The sequence below is a fragment of the Marmota flaviventris genome, chromosome 9, assembly GCF_047511675.1.
Source record: "Marmota flaviventris isolate mMarFla1 chromosome 9, mMarFla1.hap1, whole genome shotgun sequence".
NCBI classification, from domain to species: Eukaryota; Metazoa; Chordata; class Mammalia; order Rodentia; family Sciuridae; genus Marmota; species Marmota flaviventris.
In genome coordinates, this window is record NC_092506.1 from 61,446,112 (window position 1) to 61,471,172 (window position 25,061).

General features: G+C 34.5%; 1 protein-coding gene across 1 annotated transcript in view; it reads right to left on the minus strand.

The window, feature by feature from the left end:
- Positions 1 to 25,061, minus strand: part of Fchsd2 (FCH and double SH3 domains 2) — a 239,774-nt gene that overhangs the window by 74,940 nt on the left and 139,773 nt on the right. The window contains exon 9 of the mRNA XM_027942853.2: positions 5,673 to 5,795. Within this exon, the coding sequence (XP_027798654.1) occupies positions 5,673 to 5,795 (123 nt within the window). The remainder of the gene's footprint in view (positions 1 to 5,672; positions 5,796 to 25,061) is intronic.

The window sequence follows — 25,061 nt, forward strand, 5'->3', positions numbered from 1 at the left end:
GAAAAATCAATTATCTACAGATACATGTGTTTATTTCTAGAATATCAATTTTATTTCATTAATTTATATGCCCATCTTTATGCTTCTACCACACTCTATTTGTAGTATGTTTTGAAATATGGAAGTGTGAGTCCTCCAACTGTTTATCCTTTTCAATGTTGCTTTGGTTATTTAAAGTTCCTTACAGTTCCATGCAAATTTGAAGAGTGCCTTTTCCATTTCTGCAAAACAGGTCACTGGAATTTTGACAGGGATTGCATTAAATCTGTAGATCATTTTGGAAGATATTAAAAATTAGTGATATGAAAGCCTCAAATCCACAAACATTTATTATAATCCAATTATTCAGTTCTTTTTTCTGCAGTGTTTTATAGTTTTTACTCTTCAATGTCTTTGGTCAAAAAATTTTTTCCTGGGCTGGGGATGTGGCTCAAGCGGTAGCGCGCTCACCTGGCATGCATGCGGCCTGGGTTCGATCCTCAGTACCTCATACAAATAAAGATATTATGTCCGCTGAAAAACTAAAATATTAAAAAAAAATTCTCTCTCTCTCTTTTAAAAAAATTTTTTTCCTCTGTATTTTATTCTTTGGATACTATTGTAACTGCAATTGTTTTCTTAATTTTCTTTTAGGAAAAGAATTATCATTAATAGAGTATAGAAACACAATGGGTTATTGTGTTTGATTCTGTACCCACAAGATCAAACTTTGCTCAATTATTTTATTAGCTATAATAGTAATTACATGAATTCTATAGTTTTCTACATATAATCATGTCATCTGAAAGCAGAGGTCATTTTAATCCTTCTTTTCCTTACCTAACTGCTCTAGCTAGGACTTCTAGTACAAAGGTGGATAGCAGGAGTGAAAGCAGGCATCCTCATTTTGTTCCTGATTTTAGGGTGGAAATCCTTTCAGTCTTTTATCATTGAGTATGATAATAAATGTGGTTTTCCACATTTATAAACTATCAAGGTGTGGAAGTTCCCTTCTATTTCTAATTTGCGGAGTTTTTCAACCCACTAAAGGGGGTTGAATTTTGTTAAATGTTTTTTTCTGTGTCTACTAAAGTGATCAAGTGATTTTCACCTTATTTTATTAAATTTACTTTTTTGGTTAATCTTTAAGGTATTAAGATTGGTAATATTAGAGAATTTAACTTTCAAAAGAAATACAGAATAACATTGTTATTTTATGACTTGTTCAAGAAGCTATGTTATTCATCAGTAGGAGTTTCCTTATATAGACAGAAAACAATCACACATAAACTATTAGGGCCAGTAGAGCTAGTTTTAGAGTTATGATCCCAGAGAAAATAATCTATGACAACATCTGCTTCAGTTACATACAAAGCATTTCATAAAATATTAAGGAGAAAAGCAAGCTTCATAAATAATTAAAATTTAATAAAAGCTCCTAGACCCAGCTGTTTTCATTTAGAGGATGAAAGATATAGACAGCACCTTAACAATTATAGTGTGTTATGTCAGTATGAATTACCCCCCAAATATCTTTGGGAATATGTTACATTTTAGACATGTTGGAAAAATAGATTTTTACCTCAGAAGACAGAGTAATACTGACGTACAGTAAAAAAACCTAAAGACTTTCAAACTTCCCAGTAGGTTATCAAATCACCTAGTTGCCTTCAGCAGTTTGACAAGAGCCGTGTAACAAGCTCTTTATAACAGAAAAGCACAAGGCATAAAACTTGTAGGTATAAGCTTTTCTCACTTGGAACAAAAGGGAGCCTCTCCCGGATATATCATTCTTGTTAAAATTTTATTCCCACCACTTTCACCCTAAATGTAAGAGCATCTCATTAATTGCTCATCCCTGGGGAACCAAACACTCACATTAGGGAAGCACAAAATGAAAGTTTATCTCTTTATGTATCCAAACTAATTCATAAATTCTTAATATATTTTAAATTAAAGTAACAAACTACAGAAATAATATAGCATAGTATAACACAGTAGAAAAATACATAGAGCACTATGTGCATGTGACCCTGGGCAAGTCATATAAACTACCTGAGTCTGTGTTCCTCTCCATCAGATGAGCATGTTAATACCAATGACATGGGTTTCACAGTATGAGATGTAGATGTGCTAAAGAAAATCCTAGGAAATTAGGTGTGTGTACAATATTAGCGACTTGTTATAACCATGTTTTCTAAACTACCAGTACTGTACCCAAGCTAACTTTTTCTTGGAAAAAGAAATTTCAAAAAAGTTTGAAAGGATAGAATAAAAATATGAATAAAAAATGTTTTCCGACAAAATCAGAAATGAAAAATGTCACCTTACCATATAGTTGTACTGAATGCAAACTGTAAAATTCACTTCTAAATAATTCATGGGTTAATATAGAAATAAAAATAAAAGCCCTACATATCACAGAGGGAGAAATTTTTTAGCCTTAAATGGGTTTACTTGAAAACAGAAAGACTGAAAATAAAGGTCCTAAATAGGAAAATAAGCTTGAGAAAGACAAGAACATAAACTTTAAAAAAAGAAATAATGTAGATAAAGGTAAAACTTAGGGACACAGCATTGGGAAGCAGAACAAAAGCTGGCTCAGGCAAAGATGAATAAAAGACTGGTATGTCAGATCAAAATAAGAAAGCACAGGCAATATTTGAAATAAAAAGAGAAATAACCAGAGGCAAAAAAGCGTATGAGAAACTTATGCCATCAAGTCTGGTAACAACTGAAATAGACAACTGTTTAGAAAATGAAGGTTACCAAAATGTATTGAAAAAGAAGCAGAAAACCTGAATGGACCAATGAATAAAAAGGATTTGGTAAATGGTCAGAAACTAAGCACTACATAGAAGGAATGAAGTTATGATGCTTCCTTTAAGACTTAGAAAATGGAAAGATCACCCATGTTCTTGGATAGGCAGAATAAATACTGTCAAAATGGCCATACCAAAAGTGCTGTAACATTTAATGCAATTCCTTTTTTTTTTTATTATTGGTTGTTCAAAACATTACAAAGCTCTTGACATATCATATTTCATACATTTGATTCAAGTGGGTTATGAACTCCCATTTTTACCCCGTATACAGACTGCAGAATCACATTTTAATGCAATTCCTATTACAATTCCAATGACATTCTTCATAGAAATAGAAAAAGCAGACATGAAATTCATTTGGAAAAATAAGAGGCCCAGAATAGCCAAAGCAATCCTTAGTTTGGTAAGATAGTGAAGCAGGAGGCATCACAATACCAGACCCTAAGTTATACTCAGACCTATAGTAACCAAAACAAATAGTGCTGGGAAAACTAGAAATACATATGTAGCAAAAATTAAATTAAACCCTTACCTCTCACCCTGCATAAAACTCAACTCAAAGTGGATCAAAGACCTAGGCAAGACCCTGTGCCTACTGGAAGGAAAAAGAGGCACAAATCTCCATCATGCTGGGTTAGGAACCGAATTCCTCAACAAGATTCCTAAAGCGCAAAAAATAAAATCAATACTAAATGGGATGCTGTCAAACCAAAAAGCTTCTTCACAGCAAAGGAAACAATAAAGAATGTGAAGAGAGAGCCTACAGAATTGGAGAAAATCTTTACCATCTGTACCTCAGATAGCGCATTAATCTCCAGGATATATAAAGGACTCAAAAAACTTAACAAAAAAAAAAAAAAAAAAAGAAGAGAAAAGAAAAAAGAAACAAAAACAAATAAACAAATCAATAAATGGGCTAAGAAACTGAACAGACACTTCACAGAAGAAACACAATTAATCAACAAATATAATTGCTAGAGATGTCAAACAAAAAATGTTCGACATCTCTAGCAATTAGAGAAAATGCAAATTAAAACTACACTGAGACTTCATCTCATTCCAGTCAGAATGGCAATTACCAAGAATATAAGTAACAATAAATGTTGGCAAGGATGTGGGGCAAATGGTATACTCATAGACTACAAATTGGTGCAACCAATCTGGAAAGCAGTATGGGGACTGCTCGGAAAACTTGGGAGTGCAACAACCATTTGACCCACCTATCCCACTCCTCTGCATATACCTAAAGGACTTAAAATCAGCATACTATAGTGATGTGGCCCCATCAATGGTTATAGCAGCTCAATTAACATTAGCTAAGATATGGAACCAACTTAGATGCCTTCAACAGATGAATGGATAAAGAAAATGTGGTATATATATATATATATATATACACAATGAATATTACTCAGTCATAAAGAAGAATGAAATTATGGCATTTGCCAGTGAATGGATGGAACTGGAGACAATCATACTAAGTGAAATAAGCCAACCACAAAAAAACAAAGGCTGAATGTTCTAATATGTGGATGCTAACACACAATGGGGTGGGTGGGAGAATAGCTGTTCATTGGATTAGATAAAGGGGAATGAAGGGAAGGGAGGGGGGCATGAGAATAGGAAAGACAGTAGAATGAATTAGACATAACTTCCCTATGTCTATACATGAATATGCGACCAGTGTTAACTCCACATCACAAGAATGGAAAGTTATACTCCATGTATATATAATATGTCAAAATACAGTCTACTGTCATGTACAACTAAAAAGACCAAAAAGTATTTTTTTTCCCTTGCCCCCACAGCTTTACACATGCTAGGCAAGCATTCTCCCACCAAGCTATATCCCCAGCCTGGCCAAGATGCTTTTACAGACTTTTTTTCAACATTTTCTTGTGAAAAATTTAAAATATGCACATAGTAAAATAAAAAGAATTAGATAATGAACACCTAAATACCCATTTTAATTCTGCAATTAATATTTTACTTCATTTTCTTTCACACACTTTTATCTATCTATCCATCCATCCTTCTTTTTACATATGAATCCTTCTGTATTTTTTTTTTTTTTTTTTGGATTCTGGGGGTTAAGAATATACAAAATAAGACATATGACAAGACTTAAAGTACCAGGGTAGTAATGTTTATATTTCCCTATCACCTTTGCATTTCTAATGTTTTTCTAATAAATCATTAGAACTCTGGTATATTGAAAAGAATATATACATAAGGAGGATAAAAAGTTTGTGCCCCTTTTCTTTCCTGTCTTTGGACACTGTCATGCAAAGATGGATACTCTGATCCCTTTACAAATGGTTTCTAAAAGATATAGTCAGTTCCCACTTCCCCTGCCAAAAAAAGAGAATTGAACAGGATCTTTTAAAGCAGCAGCTACAAAACGCATACATTTTTATAAATGTATGCACTCAGTCAGGAAACATTTACTATGTATTTCATTTATTAGGAAGAATATAACATTTACTAATCACAAGAATAATTAATTTTTCAAAAGAATAGTTTCACTACAAAAAATTTTACTCTATCAGAACCTAAAGAAAAGAAATTACATATATTTTTTCTACACACATTGGGACATGTGAGCAAAGTTGACAGATCAGTATTTTTAAACGAAAAGACTAGTGTTGAAGAATGACAGCATATGTCAAAAACCAAGATACTGTAGTATTCAATCTGAAGTAGGAGGATGTTTCTGTTCCCCTGTGGATGAGTTAGAAGGATGCTGTCTCCAGACAGTTGTCCTTTAAGCATTCTTCTAGTATCATTAGTTTCTTTGTTTTGTTTGCAGCAAAAACATGTTGAATTCTAAAATGGTTAACACCACCCACTGCAGTGAAGGTACTTTACCTTGCTGGAGTTCTCTAACAAAAACTGGAATGTGTTCTGCACAGTTTGGCATGTTTCTAGCTCAGTCCGGCTGAAGGCTATTAAATAATCCTTGAGGTGATCATACACATTGCCATCGAGAGCCTAGAATAGAGGTGCAAACAAAAGCAAAAAAAAAAAAAAAAAAAATGTGATAAAGTTGACACATAATACCTCTATGTCTACAAGAAAAGTATGAAAGTTCAGTTTAAAATCTATTAATAATAAATGCACAGGATATAGACTGTTGAGTAAGAATAATATAAACAATTAACAATCACTTGAGAAATGCTGAATCTCTCTAATAAAAAAACAACTACAAAAGGTAAAATCCAGGGGCTAGTTTTGTGGCTCCTCAGCACCACATTAAATAAATAAATAAATAAATAAATAAATAAATAAATAGTGTCCATCTACAACTAAAAAAAGATATTTTAAAAAAGGTAAATTTCAACACTGCTAAAGCTAAAAGGGAAACAGAACATGACATGGAGACAAAAACTTCTGGTTTCTGATCTTTACTCATCTGCTTGTTACAATTTCTCTAGATACTTTATGTCAGAGGAGGCACAGACATTTAATACAATAATAAAAGCAAAGAATCCAGGCACAACTCTTGGAACAGTTACTCAATAAAAAATCTCCTCCATTTTTCCTCATCCATTATTGGTAGAATTATAAATTAGCATATACTTACCAAAGGAAGGTCAGAGAAAAAACTATAAAAGTATTTTTTTAAAAATGACTCAGATTCTGTTTTGTTTTCTATCTCTATGACTATTTTGGACAGTTCACATAAATGAAATCATATAATATTTGGTCTGGCTCCTGTTACTTTGCATAATGTTTCAAGGTCCATCAATGTAATAGTATTTCATTCCTTTTTACAGCTAAATAATACTCCACCATATGGATGTACTCTTTTGTTTATCCATTTCATCAGTTGATAAAAATTCATTCCCTTTCCACTATTATGAATAATGCTGCTATGAACATTCATGTACAAGTTTTTGTTTGAACACCTGTATGGAGATTGAGCACACAAATGAAAATGTTCTTGTCATTTATATCTAAAACAGAGTCCAGAGGTCATGGGAAACACTCAGGTTTCTAATGACTGTTCCAGGAACTTCCCTGGCAGGCTAATCCAGCGAAACCGCCTCCATTAAGTCTGCATTTTCATAGATTTCCTCTGTCCCAATGAAACCACTAACCTTTCCTTTGTTTTCTGGACATATCAAAGGCCACCCTGGCCTGTGTACAGGTATCCTGGACTGCAATCTTTTTTTTTTTATTACTCCTAAATAAAACCTTTTTTTTTTTGTTTTGGAGATTCATCTCTCCATTTAACTCTGACACCATTTCTCCCGGGAATATACCTAGGAATAGAATTGCTGGGTTACAGGGTAATCCTCTATTTGTTTGAGAAACTGTTAAAACAATTTTTCACAGTGGCTACACCTGCCCACCAGTCCATGAGGATTCCCATTTCTCCAAATTCTTGCCAACAGTTGTTATTTTCTGGTTTTGGTATTTTGTTTTTTAAAATTATGAAAACCATTCTATGAAATGGTATCTCCCTGTGGCTTTGGTTTGTATTTCTCTAATGACCAATGATGTGCTTATTGGCCATATATATGTCTTTTGGAGAAATGTCTATTCAAGTCCTTCACACATTTTTTAATTGGTTGTCTTTTTGATGTTGAATTTTAAGCATTCTTTACATATTTTGGATACTAGACTCTTGCAAGATATGTAATTTTCAAATATTTTCTCCCATTCTGTAAGCTGTCTTTTCACTTTCTTGATTGGTGACTTTTGATAAATGAAGGCTTTAAATTTTGATACATTCTTGCTTAGCTATTTTTTTTCCAAAGGTATTTTGGTGTTACATATAAGAATACTCAAAAAGGTTTTATATTAAATTCCATTGGTATCTTATGTTTGGCTATTGCATTAACCTTTTTTTATAAAATTGATTTTTTAAAAAAATTCTGTCCCCAAAGTAATAGCAAATATTCACCTTTTGAAGTGATCATACCACTAGATGGCACCATCGAGCACTTGAAATACAAGCAGCACAGATATCTTTAATACAATATCCCATGTTGTTATGTAATATGACCAGAAACTGCTGGTGTTAAGTTGGAATAAAATTCCTACCTTAAGACATGCTTTTTATAAACTTTTTTTTAAAAAAAAAATAGAAACATTTAACTTTTGACGTAAAGGTTTTGGCTTAGAAATGCTGGTAGTGGGTAGTGATAAAGTGTTTGCAGGAAACCACTGAAGTCTTTTTTTTTTTTTTTTAACATACAGCAAATGATAAAACAAGCATTATGAGTTTTTAAAAGAGTGACATGCATTTTAAGGTGAAACACACACACACACACACACACACAGTTCTTGTGACCTCAATACTGAGTACCAACTATGCCTAGGTTTGTGCTAGCTCTATGGGTCCAAGTGATAAGAAACTGGAAATTAAAAAAAAAGAAAAGTTTTTTGTTTGTTTTTGCAGTGCCTAGAAATCAAACATAGGACTTCATACTTTCCAAAGCCTGTACTCTACAGCTAACCCCGCAGTCCTCAAAGTCCTTTTCTTACTTCTCATTTATACCACTGTAACAATCTCCTGTGGCCCTGCACACAGCTGTCCCTTCTCACTAACCCACTTGCACACTAAAATCAGGAGGATGTTTTGAAACTACTTATTTTACTTGACTGCTCAACACTGTCCACTCGCTACCTATCACATTTAGGATGTTTTTAAAAAATTCTTTATCATGGACTACATGATTTGACTTGGTTTATGTCTTTTGCTTCCTCACTTATTACTCTCTAATTCTTTTCCTCATTACACTTTCTGTACAACACACATCTTTCAGCTCCACCAATGCTCCCTGAGCTTTCACACAAGCTTTCCTCTGCCTTGATTACCCTCAGTCCTCCCTTTCTGGCTCACTCTTACTCATCTTGAAGAACTTCACTTGATCATTATCTACTCTGGATATCTCTCTTCTCTTTCTTAGCTATTTTTTTTTCCTGAAGGTATTTCTCTTTCTGCTTCATAACATGTTACCTCATGCTTATAATATTTGTCTGTCTTTCCTTGGGATCTACATGGAAGAGAGATCATGCTTGTCTGTTCATCACTACATCTTCTGTGCTAATTATGGAGTCTGACATATTAGTAGTGCTCAATAAATATTTGTTCTACAAATAACACATGGATCAAAATTCACAGGATTGAAGAAGAATGCACCCACACAGAACCTCATAACTGAAAATTTAAGCCTAATGATGTTATAATTATTGAAATTTTGGAAAAGACACATAAGTAACTGATCTCACAAAATTCTGTCTAATGTAGTGTTTTCAAAACTTAATAGTATAGCATCTGATGTAGAATCCCATGGCATAATACATGACTTTGCATGCTTCCTTCTTCCCAGAACAGATTCTGCTTCCCTGAGCATAGGGGCAAGCTCCTAAGACCAAGCTGGTAATGTAAGGCAGAACTTAATATCCCTGCTCTCTGCCTGCAGTTACTGGGCACAGGCAGGCACTTGATCTAAATTAGAGCATCCTGGGATAGAAGCCGCAACAAGTCCAAAATGGCCTATCTTTCACACCACATGACTATTCTCACCTTGTGGATATTTATTCATATTTGTGTAAGAGAGAATTAAAACAACTCATAAAGAAAAGCTGTGATGAGAAATCTGAGAGTAAAGATGGCAAGGGGGACTAGAGAGAGATCTGGGTAGTGTCCTGGGATAGGGCAGTTCCCAAAGCAAGCTCTTCTGTGATTTGTTTACAGTAGCCAACACATTTCCATTTTTAAAGCTACTTTGAGTTGAGTCTTTGTTACCTGCAATCAAAAGAATCCTCACTAAAGATGAATGAATGACAACTGTAGCTTATATCAGCCATATCTAAATTGTATGTTTTGGTGGTATTAAAAGGGAAAAAAAATCAACAACCCTTGATTCACATAGATAATTGCAAATAAAATTAATAGTTTGCTTTTCAATATTCCTTTATCTAAGTGGATCTAATACCTTAAGGCAACAATTTTTTATTTCAGAGATGAATAAAATGTAATCCAAAAGCTGCATCTATTCTTTTAAATTTGAAGGAAGAACTATTTAAAGCTTATGCTAAATGTAAAAGTATCACAACTATAAAAGTTTAATAAGGACATGCATAGTAAAGATGCATCTGCGTCTTGTCTAGCATTTAGACATTTAACTAAGACATAAGAATGTTCTCAAAGTACACTTGTTCAATTTCAAATTGAGCAGATGTGCACAAATTTTAGTTCAAAGAGACCTGTGTAAAGAGTCATAAAATTTTTTAAAAATGCTCAGAAATTGAAAGCATTCTTTCAAGGTTTATACAAATACTGAATTAACCTGACAATATCAGTTCCTTGGTTGTTTTCCATATGAAAAATTTGGTAGGTAACTTAACCAAATGTACATTTTAAAAAAACAGTCAAACTGGGTACAGTGGTGCACATCTGTAATTCCATTGGCTCAAGAGGCTAAGGCTAGAGGACCACAAGTTCAAAGCCAGCCTCCGCAACTTAGTAAGCTACTCAGTAACTTAGTAAGACCTTGTTTCAAAAAATAAATAAATATATTTTTTAAAAAGGACCAGAGATGTGGCACAGTGGTTAAGCATCCCTGGGTTCAATCCCTAGTACAAAACAAACAAACAAAAACCGCCAAACTTGTGACTGACTACCTAACACAAATTCTTAAAAAAGGAAAATTCTGTAATATTTAGGCTGAGAAACAATGGGACCCGTAAACAGCAATATATTTTAATGATCCAATGGTGTTTTTGAAAAACAAAACAACTGAATTTGAATACCTTCAGTAGCCATGCTCTTTTCAGTTAGCTAGCTAGCTGCACACCACATGTTATCCATACACCTTAACTCTACCCTCTACTCATTCTATCTGCTTTATTTCTAAAATCAGCTGAGTTTAGAACCAAAACCCATAATGGTAAATATGCAAAATAGTAAGAAAAATTGGGAATAGTCTAAAGACAAATGAGAAACTTAGAATTCTAAGATGTTTCACTGAACATTTAATTTATAGGAAAGTATAAATTCCCTGGAACTTATTTGAAGAGGAAAATTGTGACGAGTTAGAAATTTGGAGAATTTTTTTTCTAAGCATTTGATGCAATTTCCCCTAATGTGAGAACAGTGGCCTCCTTATTTTCAATTCAGAAAGGTCATAGAGTCTTTAGTCAGCATTATGCTAAAATCTCCTGAATTTCCTTAATGCAGCCTAGAAAAACAAACTCTTCTTTTCTGAGAGCCATGAGTATTTCTAAAATAGTCTTTAGTAAAAGTCAAGGAAATAAATATCAAAATGATAAATGTGAGCTGTCTTGAAATTCTACAGTCCTCCTTTGCTGATGTTGGAAGCAAACACTGATTGCCTGTATGCTTTTGTTTATCTTTCTCAGAAGATCCCAAGCTGTACCTGCAGAGAAAGTAGCTTCTTACAGATTAAAACAATAACAACAACAAAAAAAATCAAAGCAAGTACTGGGCTGCTTTGCATTACTGTAAATATCTGAACATGTGGCTGAATTCGTCAATTGATATAAAGTAAAATTAAAAACACATCACCTAATTTTATACTTGGTTGTTTTGTTTTAGATCTCTGAGCTACATAAGAGTTCTGTGAAAGAGGAAGGAAATAGGAAAGTCTCTGTCTGTGACTTACAAAGTCAACAAAGAAAAAATTCAAAACTGCTTTTCTAAAGTCTGTGTTGTCCACTGGCACACAAGTGAAGTCAGATGCCAAAAGATCTGCTGTACTTCTCATGGCCAGGCAGTCTGCATGTGCTACAACCACATGATGCTGAGGCAGCAACTCCAGTGCAGCACATCCAAGAAGAAACCTGAACCACGCACACCTGCATTCAAATCCCAGTCCAGCTCCTACTAGCAGTATCACTCTACAAAAACTCTTTAAAAAAAAAAAAAATGGGCCAAGGACCTTTATTTTATTTTTATGTGGTGCTGAGGACCGAACCCAGGGCCTCGCACGTGCTAGGCGAGCGCTCTACCCCTGAGTCACAACTCCAGCCCCTCTACAAAGACTCTTGACCTTGAGCTTTACACACCTGATCCGATGGAATAATAAAACTTAACCATTTCTACCAGAGAATTTTACCAATTTTCCTATAAAACTATGTAAGGTTGGGGGCTGGGGTTGTGGATCAGTGGTAGAGTGCTTGCCTAGCATGTATGAGGCACTGGGTTCAATTCTCAGTACCACATAAAAATAAATAAAGTAAAGGTCCATTGACGACTAAGAAAATAAAAAAGACTGTGAGGAATTTTGGTGACAGGCTTGGTTTGAGTCTACTGTGTACTTGAATAGTATAACTTCTAAGTTTATTTCCTTATCTATAAAATAAAGAGATAATATAAGATAACAGTATCTTCTAATTAAGTCTCTTAAATAGGTATTTTCTATGCTGTATTTTAATTCTCTTATTTCTTTTACTAGAATTTTGGAGCTGTATTTGTAGTGGTTGACAGGGATTATAATTATTATTATTTTTTTTGTTTTTTTTTCTTTTTGTAATAGCCATTCTTTTTTTTTTATTGGTTGTTCAAAACATTACAAAGCTCATGATATATCATCTTTCATACATTTGACTCAATTGGGTTATGAACTCCCATTTTTACCCCAAACAGGGATTATAATTAACATCTTCACTTAAAACAATCTGGTTTGGATTAATACAAACTTAATTTAAATCCCATACAACAACTCTGCTCCCATACGACTCTATTCCCTCCCTTCTCTGTGCTATTTATTGTCATAGAAATATATCTTTATACATTATAAGCCCGTCAAAAATGTTTAATAATTATTGTTTATGCATTGTCCTGGGGACTGAACCTAGGGGCACTTAACCACCGAACCACATCCCCAGCCCTTTTTATATTTTATGTAGAAACAGGGTCTCGCTGAGTTGCTTAGGGCCTTGCCAAGTTGCTGAGGCTGGCTTTGAACTCACAATCCTCTTGCCTCAGACTTCTGAGCCACTGGGAGAACAGGCGTGTGCCACTGCGCCTGACTCATGCATTTTCTTTTAAAGCAGACATTACATTATACATTCTTTCTTGGTCTAGATAACCTCATTATGCTTGCCTTTAAGTTCACAGATTCTTTCTTCTGCCAGCTCAATTTTGTTGTCAAAAACATTCAGTATATTTTATTTCAGTTATTATACTTTTGTATGTCAGTGTGTGGTGCCAGGAGTCAAACTCAGGGCCTTACAAATGCTAGGCAAGCACTACCAATGAGCTACACCCCCATCTCAGTGACTGTACTTTTTAACTTCAGAATTTCTATTTGGTTCCCTTTTAAAATTTGTATCTCTGTTGACATTTTATGTTTGGTGAGATTCATTTTTATAATTTCCTTTACTTCTTTAGACATGGTTTCCATTAGCTATTTGGCTATAATAAAAATAGGTGCTTTTAAATCTTTAAACTAATAAGTCCCCCGTAACTTCCGCAGGGACAGTTTCTGTTGACTCCTTTTTTATCCTCCGTATGGGCCATACATCCTGTTTCTCTACATGTCTCATATTTTTTTTGTTAAAAATGAAACATTAAAATAGTAGCTCATCAACAGAACCACCCCAGCAGCAAAGAAATGCACTTCTTTAGAAGTGGTCCTGATGACCCATAGGTAGTGAGTGAGGATATGTGCACAGATGTGGAGCTGGAGCAAACAGACCTGGAGGGCAAAAAGACCTCATACAGAGAAACTGACATAAGTTCAGGTCTTCAGGTGTCTGAACCAGAGAAATGTGAAGATAAGACAATAGGTAGAACAGATGCAAACAGAACTATTCTTGACATTCCAATTTAGTCATAGAATTTTCTCATATCTATCTTTTGACTGTATTATTTACATGGCATCCTTTCTGTGTATTTTTGACGATGAAGTACTGAAACTCCAGAAAGTACTTAGCATGAAGAATATCAAGTCTTGTTCATGAGGCAGTATCACTGATGCTGATCTAAATGTTCCTTTAAAAAAAATTATTATTTAATTATAGTTGGACACAATACCTTTATTTTATTTATTTTTATGTGGTGCTGAGGATTGAACCCAAGGCCTCATAAGTGCTAGGCGAGTGCTCTACCACTGAGCCACAACCCCAGCCCAATCTAAATGTTCTTTACATTGAAATTCTAGAGAAGAGTTAATATATGTTTCTTGGACATGTGGAACCATTAAAGGAAACAAACCTATCCTCTTATATGCTTCAACTGCTCTCTTATGAAACAACAATTGCTGGTTGGTGGTCTGATTCTTTTTAGACCCACAACAGCCTCCATCTAACAGGAACAATATTAGGCAGATGGTGTACACGTGACAGCTAAATTTCTTTGCATCTGCCAAATCTGTGCAATTTTGGGATACTGTGACATAAAAGAACCTGTGATACACACAATATTTAAGTAATTATACCCAGCAATTCAATTCAATAAAATATTTCTTGAGATCTTAACTGTGTGTCAAGAACTATGTTGAAACTGAATTTGTATTTGTTTTTAAATAAATAACCATGAGAAATGCTCCAAGTATTAAAAACAAGCATGTAATAGGATAATTTTAACTACCAGGGGCGACAGAAGAGAGGCATCTGGACAAATATTAATATTTAAGGAAGATTTTCTGGAGAAAATGATCCCTGAGTGCACTCAATACAGGTTGAGCATCCCTAATCCAAAACTCCCAAATCCAAAATACTATGAAATCTGAAATGTTTTTAATACCACGATAATAAAAAATTGTGGATTTGGGGGAACAATTCAGATTTCCAGATTAGGGATGCTCAATTGGGAAAATCTATGCAAATAATCCCCAAATCTGAAAAACTGCAAAATCTAAAATAGTCCCAAGCATTTCAGATAGGGCTTCTCAATCTGTGTCTTGCGAGGCACTATGGGAAATACAAAACATAAAACATGTGAAATAATTAAAGAATAATATAGGCTGTGCGCAATGGTACATGCCTGTAATCCCCATGGCTCAGGAAGCTGAGGCAGGATAGATAGTTCAAAGCCATCCTCGGCAACTTAGCAAGGCCCTAAGCAGCTCAGTGAGACTCTATCTCTAAAATATAAAAAAAAGGGCTGGGGATGTGGCTCAATGGTTAAGTGAGCCTGGATTCAATCCTTGGTTATGCGGGGTAGGGAGGGGAGGAGTGGTGTCTGAGTTACTAAATATGTAATGTAGGGTATTTTAAAATTTAAATTTTACTTTTTTGATATTTAGCTATTTAGAATACCAAATCTTTCAAGTTCAGAATCTATATTAAAAAAAGAATTTGGTTTTCTTTATTATAAACGTTAACATGTCTATACTAAAGTCAATTCCAGTAAAAAAAAAAACTCTGCTTGCTAAACAGTATTTGGATCACAGAAAAAACCATTAGCTAAGGACATTTATGAAAGAAGGTCAAGAAACACAGGATCCATTTCTCAGCACCAATGACAATAATTCCTCCATAAAAAAAAAAAAAAAAGAAAATCACAACTAAACATTTTATTTTTCCAATTAGTAAGACTGATGCTGCCATAGACTGTGTGTCTCAAATACTTTCTAAGGAATGGGCTTAAAATTCTAAAACAAAAAAAGTTCAATTCCTTATTCCAAAGTTTAAGGTATCTACAATTCTAACTTAATTTTGCTAAAAGAATTATGGAAGTTTATTTAGATGTTAAAAATTGCCTAATTGGTAAAAATCATTTCAGTTTCTCTGTTAGATTTTGATCTCTTAGAGAAATTTCCCTGACCTTTAGGAAATCTATGAAGCAGGCTGGTGGTTCTTTCTATAAGCAAGTAGTAAAGTTCCAGGGGGCTTCTCTGAGCACATCTGTGTCCTGCTTACACAGGCCCTCTGGCAGGAGCTCCTAGTGTGACGACATAACAGCCTCATGTAGAAAGTGTACAGATTCAAGCTGAAAAGGCATTTATGGCCTCACATAGATGATTCTTGGGCTCGAATTTCACAAAAGCAAGGGAAATAAGTTTCAGCCCTAACTAAGTAGGAAACTGCTTTGCCATTAGTATTGGCCTTTTTTATTTTTAAGGGAGAGAGAGAGAGAGAGAGAGAGAGAGAGAGAGAGAGAGAGAGAGAGAGAGAGAGAGAGAATTTTTTTAATATTTATTTTTTAGTTTTTTGGTGGACACAATATCTTTATTTTATTTTTATGTGGTGCTGAGGATCAAACCCAGCACCCTGTGCATGCCAGGCGAGCACGCTACCGCTTGAGCTATATCCCCAGCCCAAGTATTAGCCTTTTCAACTCATTACTATTTAAGATTTCAAAGACTGAAATCTTGGAACCATATTTATTTATTTATGGTACAGGGGATCGAACCCAGGGCCTCATACATGCTAGGCAAGCACTTTAATACTAAGCCACATCTCCAACCACTCCAATAATATTTAAATGGTGCTTTGTGTTTGTTTATGCTTATCAGAAAATGCACTACACTGTTAATACTAAAAAGAACTTTCATAAAGCATATTGATATTCCTGTTGATAAACTGGTTTGATCAGAAACATGTTGTTTATAAAATGCAGTTATACAAAATATCATTTTATTTGCTAATAGTCACTGTATCATCCATGTCTAACATAGTATCTAAGAGAATATAAGTATTTAAAAATGACTTTAGAGGGCTGTGGATATAGCTCAGTTGGTAGAGTGCGTTCCTTGTGTGCACAAGGCCCTGGGTTCAATCCCCAGCACCACACACACACACACACAAAAAAAAAAAAAAAAAAAAATAATAGCTCATGTTCATTCAAATTGTCACACACACACACTTTTTTTTTTTTTTTTTTAATCCTAGGGACTGAACAAAAGACAAGAAAGGACATGCCAAGGTGATAGAATCATTTACTGCTGTGCAGTGGGGTTATTTTCTGTACTCTGCAAATTTTCTTTTGTTACTTTAGTAACCAAGTGAAAAATATATCAAATGAAAAATACACCTTTTTAAAAAATTAAAGAAAATCAAATGATACTTTATTATTATTTTTTGCTATACAATAGTATGCTATATGATATGCTATTTGCTTTATTTTTATTGTAGTTATCCTAGTAAGTGAGAAAGAATAGCTAAAATGGAAGCAGCCAGTTAAGTTTTATTAAACCCAAGAAAACGTAAGGTTTGAGAAAAAGAGAGTGGCTAATTACCAAATGCTGCTGTGAAGAATAATAACTGTAAAAGGTAATAATGCCATTACTACTGACACTGTGAGAACAGTTTTATTGGTACACTGGGAGTGGAAGCCAGATTATTAAAGCAATCACAACCAACTTCATAAAGCCTAGCTAAGGGCTGGCTCAGTGGTAGAGCACTTGCCTTGCAAGAGTGAGGCACTGGGTTCGATCCCAGCACCACATAAAAACAAATAAAGGTGGGCTAGGGTTGTGGCTTGTGGTAGAGCACTTGCTTAGCACGTGTGAGACCCTGGGTTCGATTCTCAACACAAAAGAAAGGAAGGAAGGAAGGTATTATGCCCATTTACAACTAAAAACATTAAAAAAAAAAAAAAAACAAATAAAGGCATTGAGTCCATACACAACTAAAAAAATATATATTAAAAAAAAGCTTAGCTGAGAAGAAAGTGAATCAGAAGACAGAATCTTAAATAACACACATCCTTGTAGTCACACTTCCCAAGTCACTGAGCTCAAGATACTTTTGGAGATGTTCAACCAAAAGTTCATGAACCAAGCAGATCATCCTAAGCTTATAAAAAATTATTCCAGAAAACAGAGAGTGACTCCAAACTCATTTGGGGGATTTGCATGATTTTAGAACAATACAAAGTAGGCAAGGAAAATTAAAGATGAATTCTACTTATGAAGATAGATATAAAAATCCAAAAGTGGGTCTAATTAATTAATTAATTAATTTTTTTGGTACTGGGGATTGAACTCAGAGCCTCACTTGTGCCAGGTAAGTGCTCTACCACTGAACTATAACCCCAGTCCCTGAAAAGTGAATTTTATTTTACTTATTTATTTTTCAGTACTGATACCTAATTCAGAGGCACTTTACTACTAAGCCACATCCTCATTCCATTTTTTTCTTTTTCTTTTTAGTTGTTGTTGGACCTTTATTTTATTTATTTATATGTGGTGCTGAGGGTTGAATCCAGTGCCTCACACATTAGAAAGCACACAACCCTACTGCCCTAATCCTTTTTATTTATTTGTTTGTTTGTTTACAGAAAGGGTCTCACTAAGTTGCTAAGGCTGGCCTTGAACTTGTGATCTTCCTGTCTCAGCCTCCCAAGTTGCTGGGATTACAGGTGTGCCACTATGCCTGGCTGAAGAATGAATTTTACTAGTACATCATTGTTTAATAAGATTTATTCTAAGAATGAAATATTCTGATATATTATGAAAAATAAAAATCACATGCTCTTGCTTAAAAATGAAAAAAACAAATGACTCTCACCCAAGGCTCCCAAACTCAACAACAACAATACATTATAATCAACTGATAACTATATACATAGAAAAATTAAACAGAATCTAAATATCCATTAGAACTAGACAAATTCAACAAAGATTGCATTTTAAAATAAATCTACTGAGGTGGGATTTCTGGCTTGGCAGAGTGAATAGGTTGGCATACCCTGCCCCCCAAAATGAAACCCTATAAAACTGGATAAAATTATCAAAATCTGCCATTACAGGCTCTGGAAATCAACCAAAAACTGAAAACTGCTGAACTTTGTGTAAGAACAGAGACGATCTGTGGTATTCCTGCCTAGGGCAGTTCTCCTGTCTGTTCTATATGGAAACAGTCCTACCAGAATAAAGCTGGCAAAGAACTAGCAGGTTCATTGCCAAGAGGGACTGACTTGATTTGAAGCAGAGGGTGAAAACTCATTTCAAGCGAAATAATGAGGAGTACACCAGAAAAGGCAGTGGCTCTGCTGGACTAGGGCTGTGGTCCCAGTTGGGGTGAACATCTGACCAACAGCTGGATTTAACACAAATCCAGGGAAATAAAAGCCATGTTTTCCACAAGACCCTAACTGACAGGAAGGCCACTTGTACCTGCAAGGGAGAAATGAGGGAACACAGCACAAAATAAAGGCAGGAAAAATAAAACTACCTAAACTTGGAATGCAGTCCTCAACTAATAAATGGACCCATGAGTGAAAGAGGGCAAAGGCCTAGTGCACTGTTTGTGAGTGTTAAAAGTACAGTTTGGGACCAATCTCTGGCTGACTGCCAAGCAATGAAGCACAGGGGAAACCATGGGAATGAATACAAAGCTCCAAAATAAAAACAATAAAAAAAGAGCAAAGATACTAGTGGCTGCACACTGCAGGATAAAGAGACTCTGAAAAATTAGCCTGGATAAGCAATAAAGTAACCAACTAAACAAAAACAACCTCAGGAAGGGGTGGGAAATACAGATATTCTAAAACATATTATCTCAGCCTGGCATGGTGATGCATGCCTGTAATACTAGTGACCTGGGAGGCTGAGGCAGGAAGATCACAAGTTTGAGGCCAGCCTCAACAACAAAGCAAAACCCTAAACAACTTAGTCTCAAAGTAAAAACTGAAAAGGCTAATAGTAACCAACTAAACAAAAACAACCTCAGGAAGGGGTGGGAAATATAGATATTCAGTGGCTCAGTGGTTAAGCAACCCAGGGTTAAATCCCCAGTATCAAAAAATAAAAATAAAATTATCTCAAATACCCCACCCCCTTTTTTTAAAAAATAAGAGCTATGCCAAGAAACAGTAACTGTTATCCATACTCAGAGAATAAAGAAGTTAATAAAAATTAATATCTGTAATTGATATATTTGTTCTAAGGCACATAAAATATTGTAAACTGCCACAGTAAGTACATATGAAGATAAATATTCAGGCTTTAGTCATTATTCACTGTGATGCTGACAACTCTAACTTCTAATTGCATGACAAAGAGTTAAACATAAATAATTATATAATCAAAACTTATTATGCTCAAAATGTCAACATATGACAATATCCTCTAATTCAAGTCACTGGAAATGGGTATTATGAAAATAGCATACTTTCCATAAAAAATATGATGGATGAACCCAGTAGTAGCTATCATTCACAGAATAGCTCTTCTGTGCCAGGAGCTTTGTATAGTATCTCTAGTTTTCACAAAATCCTGTAAGGTTGGTAACATTTTCATTTTACAGAGCAGGAAACTGAATCTTGAGAAGTTAGGCATAATAGCCAGAAGAATTTCTCAGGCTCAACTAAACATTTACACTCAGAAGACTAATCTACATAGAAAGATATAGGATAAAAATTATAGCCTGCCAGAAGGTAGCTCGAGGTATTCCTTTTTTTGTAGGAACAGTCTCTGCAGCAGTCTATGCAGTAGCTCACACAGCTACCCAGAGTTATTTTTTGCACCCCAGCCCCATTTCCCCTGCCCCAGGTGAGGTTCAGGTCCAAGAAAATGAGACTTACATTAGTGGGTTTGGAAGTCATTCTAGTTTAATAGCCTCTTCCCCCACAGGACCCAAAATCTCTTATAACAATGCTATAGGTATAGATTGCAGGTCTCTGCAAGGGACACACTGTTACCAGAGTCAATGCCGTCAGGCAAACTCAATGATATGGTCTTTTAAATATTTACAGTTTTCCCATTAGATACAGTTTACTCAACAGGCATGATTTTTACCAAGCAATGTTGCCTAGTAACATTTTTTACATAGAACATATACCAAGCCTTTTCAGCAAACATTTTCAACAGGGGCAATGGGTCAAAAATTGGAGGGGCAAAAGAACCTTATATGTAACAAAGATCTGTGGTCCTCCAAAGGGTCATGGTACATAAGCAGATACATGATCTATCTGTGGTACCAACATTTCAAATGGGGTGATGATAATTAGGGGAAAAGTTCTTAAGCTCTTTAGGGAGCAATAATATGCTTGGATAACAAATTTAAAACATTAACAAATGGCCAAATTACCAGGCAGAAGGGAAAAGGTTTTTTTAAACCTTTACTCATATTACTTGGTCAACACTACACCACTAGTAAGCAACTTACATTCAGGTTTTCATGATTATAAAGCCTGAGCATTTTCCAATGTATCTTATGCCTCAATCAAGAGCTTTAAACTTAGTAGAGGACCTAAATTCTATGTTTACATTTATTTAAACTTTCCCTAGGTAAGAAATTCGATGTATCATAAGAGAGATTTGAACTCTTCTCTTCCATACATATACACAGGCACCAGTTCAGCCAAGAAAAGCAGATTTAAGAGGTTTTCCAGAGCTATGATTGAGCTGTAGAAATTTCTTTACAGGTTCCCATTTCATGCCACCCAAACTTTGATCTGTACTTAAGTGGTATGACTAGACCTAAAGCTAAATTAAATTAAATTAATTTTGCTCAATACAATTTTATGGTATCATTATGGATAATATCGTAAATTAACTACTGCTTCTTATAAAGTATTTCAATTACTTCCAATTATTGAATGTTTTCTTTTTTTAACACATGTTTTTTTGGTTGTCAATGGACCTTTATTTATTTATTTTTATGTGGTGCAGAGAATGAAACTCAGTGCCTTACACATGCTGGGCAAGTGCTCTACCACTGAGCCACTCCCAGGCCTTTGAATGTTTTATTTCTGAACATTTCAGTTGCTTTCAGTGATCCCATCTTGATTATACATGTAGACAAATAGTTTCACATACATTTATTTATATCCTTCAAATAAATTCCTAAGATATAATTACTGAAGCAAAGAATATGGTTTATTTTTATTTAATGTTTTAACTGATATGTAAAAACAAAAATTGTACATATTTATGGGATACCCTGTGATGTTTTACTAAATGTATACATCATGTAATTTTTAAAATCAAGGTAAAAATATCTATCTCCTAAAACATTTATCACTTCTTCATGGTGAAAACTTTCAAAATCCTTTCTTCTAGCTTTTTGAAATGGTCATCCTACTATGCAAGAGCACACCAAAACTTCTTCCTATCTAATGATAACACAGTATCTGTTGACCAAACCACTCCCCGTTCCATTCCCTCTGTTCCCCTCAGAAAAATAGGATCCATTTTAAGGCATGTGACATACAGTACCAACAGCGCCCCCGAAATGCTGTATCAATTTATACTCTCAACAACAGAATATGAATGTATTAACACATTTTTAACTTACCTTTTTAATAGAATTGATACTAACATTGTCATAATTTCCATTTCTTTGATTCTTGGGATAGAAGATTTTCAGTCATTAGTTTTTAAAAATTGTTTTTTATTGAGATGTCGCATTTATCACTTCTTCATTTTAGTATCTTAAGTTGTACAACTACTGCCAGTATCTAATTCCAGAATGTTCTATCATCCCCAAAAGAAACCTCACACCCATTAGGTAGTGACTGTTATTGCCCCTTCCCCCGCAGCTCCTGGCAATCACTAATCTACTTTCTCACTTTATAAATTTACCTACTCTGAACATTTCATATACATGAAATGAGGCAACATGTGACCTTTTGTACCTGGTTGCTTTTATTTAACCTTGTGATTTTAATGTCATCTATCTTGCAGCATAAATCAGTACTGCATTCCATTTTATGGCTAAGTAATATCAAATTATATGGATGTAACACATTTTGTTTATCAGTTATATAACACATTTATCAGTTAATGAATATTTTGGTTGTTTCTACTTTTTTGGAGGTGTGGTACTAGGGATTGAACCCAAGGGCGCTTTACCACTGAACTTCATCCCTGGCCCTTTTTATTTTTGAGACAGGGTCTTGCTAAGTTGCTGAGGCTGGCCTCAAACTTGCAATTCTCCTGTCTCAACCTCCTGAGACGCTGGGATTACAGGTGTGTGCCATCTTCATCTTGTCATCAACATTGTTGTTCTATTTTAATTCTATCCATTCTAGTGAGTGTGAAGTGGTATTTCATTATAGTTGGGTTTCCTTTTTCCTAATGACTAATGTTGTTAAACATCTTTTCATATCTTTTTTTGGGAAAAAAAATCTATTGAAATTCTTTGTCCATTTTAACAACTGGGTCATCCTTTCATTGTTTAGTTGTAAGGCTTTGTTATATATTCCGACATTAGACTCTTATCAGATATGTAATTTTCTAATAGTTTTTTCTGTTCTGTGGATTTTCTTTTCCCGTTCTTTACAGAGCTTTGATGCACCAACGTTTTTAATTCTATAATCTGTTTATTTCTTCTTTGTTTGACTGAGCTTTTGGCGATATCTGAGAAAGTACATTCTAAAATCACATGGACTTACACTTTATTGAATTTTATAGTTTTAACATTATATTTAGGTCTTTCATCTTGAATTAATTTTTATGTATGGTATGAGGTAAAGGTCAATTTCTGTTGAAAGAATATCCTTTCCCTCATTAAATGCCTCTGTTAAAAATCAACCCACCATTGATATATAATCATTAGTCTTTTGAATTTTTTTTGAAACCTGAATTTGTAGCTTTTCTTTGTTTTGGAATATTTTAATTTTTCTTATTGACTTATAGGAATATTTTAATTCCCACATTATCATGTGGTTTATCAGATTGAGAACATACATAGTGGATGTACAGAATCTCTTTGTTGTTGTCCACCAAAATCTGTTCTTTCTTTCTTCCTGGGTACATGGTGGGACTGCATTTCCTAGCCTCCCTTGCTGTCAGGTACAGCAATCTATCTAAGTTCTCCAATACAATGTGAGCAGAGTAATATATGCCACTTTCCAGACTAGATCTTCAGAGAATAGATATTTATTTATCTTTTCCTCTATCAACTGGCTAGAACCCAAATAAGTCAGTGACCAAGATTTAGTCAGGGTAGTGATGAGGGAAAGTGGAAGAGCCACACTGCTACCTGGGTTCTTGAATAGCTTCAGGAGGAAGAACCTAATCATATGAACTGCTAATCACCTAAGCTACTGCATGAAAAATAATGAACATCTATGGTGTGTGAGCCACTGCAGTTTGCATCTCCATGTTTTAGCTGATCCTAATTAAAAGAGAAGTAGTATCTTGCAGTAGGATGTTGCTGTAACAAAAAACTAACATAGAAGACATCTGCTAAGCGGCAGAATAGCAAGTGGAACACAGGTGCAACAAAAGATTGAGAAACTGGTAATACTTGTTATACCATGGCAAAACATCTGTCACAGTGTTGTCTATGATAACGGGGAAAAATAACCAGGGATATAGAGTGGCACGATAGGCCAGGTTTCTCAACCTTGGAACTTTAACTTGGATGTACTTATTGCAATGATTAGCACTTACTTCAGCATATGTTAGATGTTGTTGTTACTATTGTGACACATTTTTATGATTCGGGATGTCAAATCTATTACCATTTTCCCATATATACTATCCTTTGCTAGAATTCTTAAAAATATCATCCCCACACCAAGACCAAGTAAACATTCATGCATGTTTTTCTCTATTAAATTTATCTTCAACAATCCTATCACTTACTTTAGCCTGGTATGATAAAAAGACAAACATTTTTCTTTTTCTATAGAGTCTCGACATCATTTCTTTCATAATCTGTTATTATTCCAGTGATCTGAAATCTACCTTTTCACAGTCTCTAATAAATTCTTTTTAAAAAGGTTTTAAATTTTTTCTTAGTGCATTATAGTTACAATATTGGGATTCATATAAATTCTATATCTTACAGCAATTGATCATGTTTGCTGTGGAAATGAGGTGAGAGTTCAGAATGGCAGATAAAGGTCTTATTTTCATAAAGCTGAGGGAAAATACTAGTTGATAAGAATACTAAAAGCCATAGGCTTCTCTCACTTAAACGATAACTTTTCAGGGTCCACATGTTGTTGATATTCTCAATATGTACACTTTAGAGCATTTTTATTTCAGGCAAGAACCAAAAAAATCCCCAAAGCTTCCCATTATGTCTATATGAAGACAAAGATAGGAAGGAAGAGCAACCATAAGTCTACTGCTGGAAACTCCCCATGAACTGTCAACTTATACTGGTTTTACTTGGTCACTCAAATGAGGCAACTCTCTCTTCTCTATTTTAATGCCAGAAATAAATATTTACATATATATAAACTCACTGAGGGAAAATACTAATCTAATATTAGCCTTTAGCACTTTTAGGGCAAAAACAATTCTATATTTTTTTTTGTTTAATTCTGTTCACCTTACACTATTTTGGTAAGAAAATTTGGTTAATATACATAAGAGCTTTTTAATATAGATAAGACATGAAGTTATGTTGATTAAGAAGATGGTGGAAGAT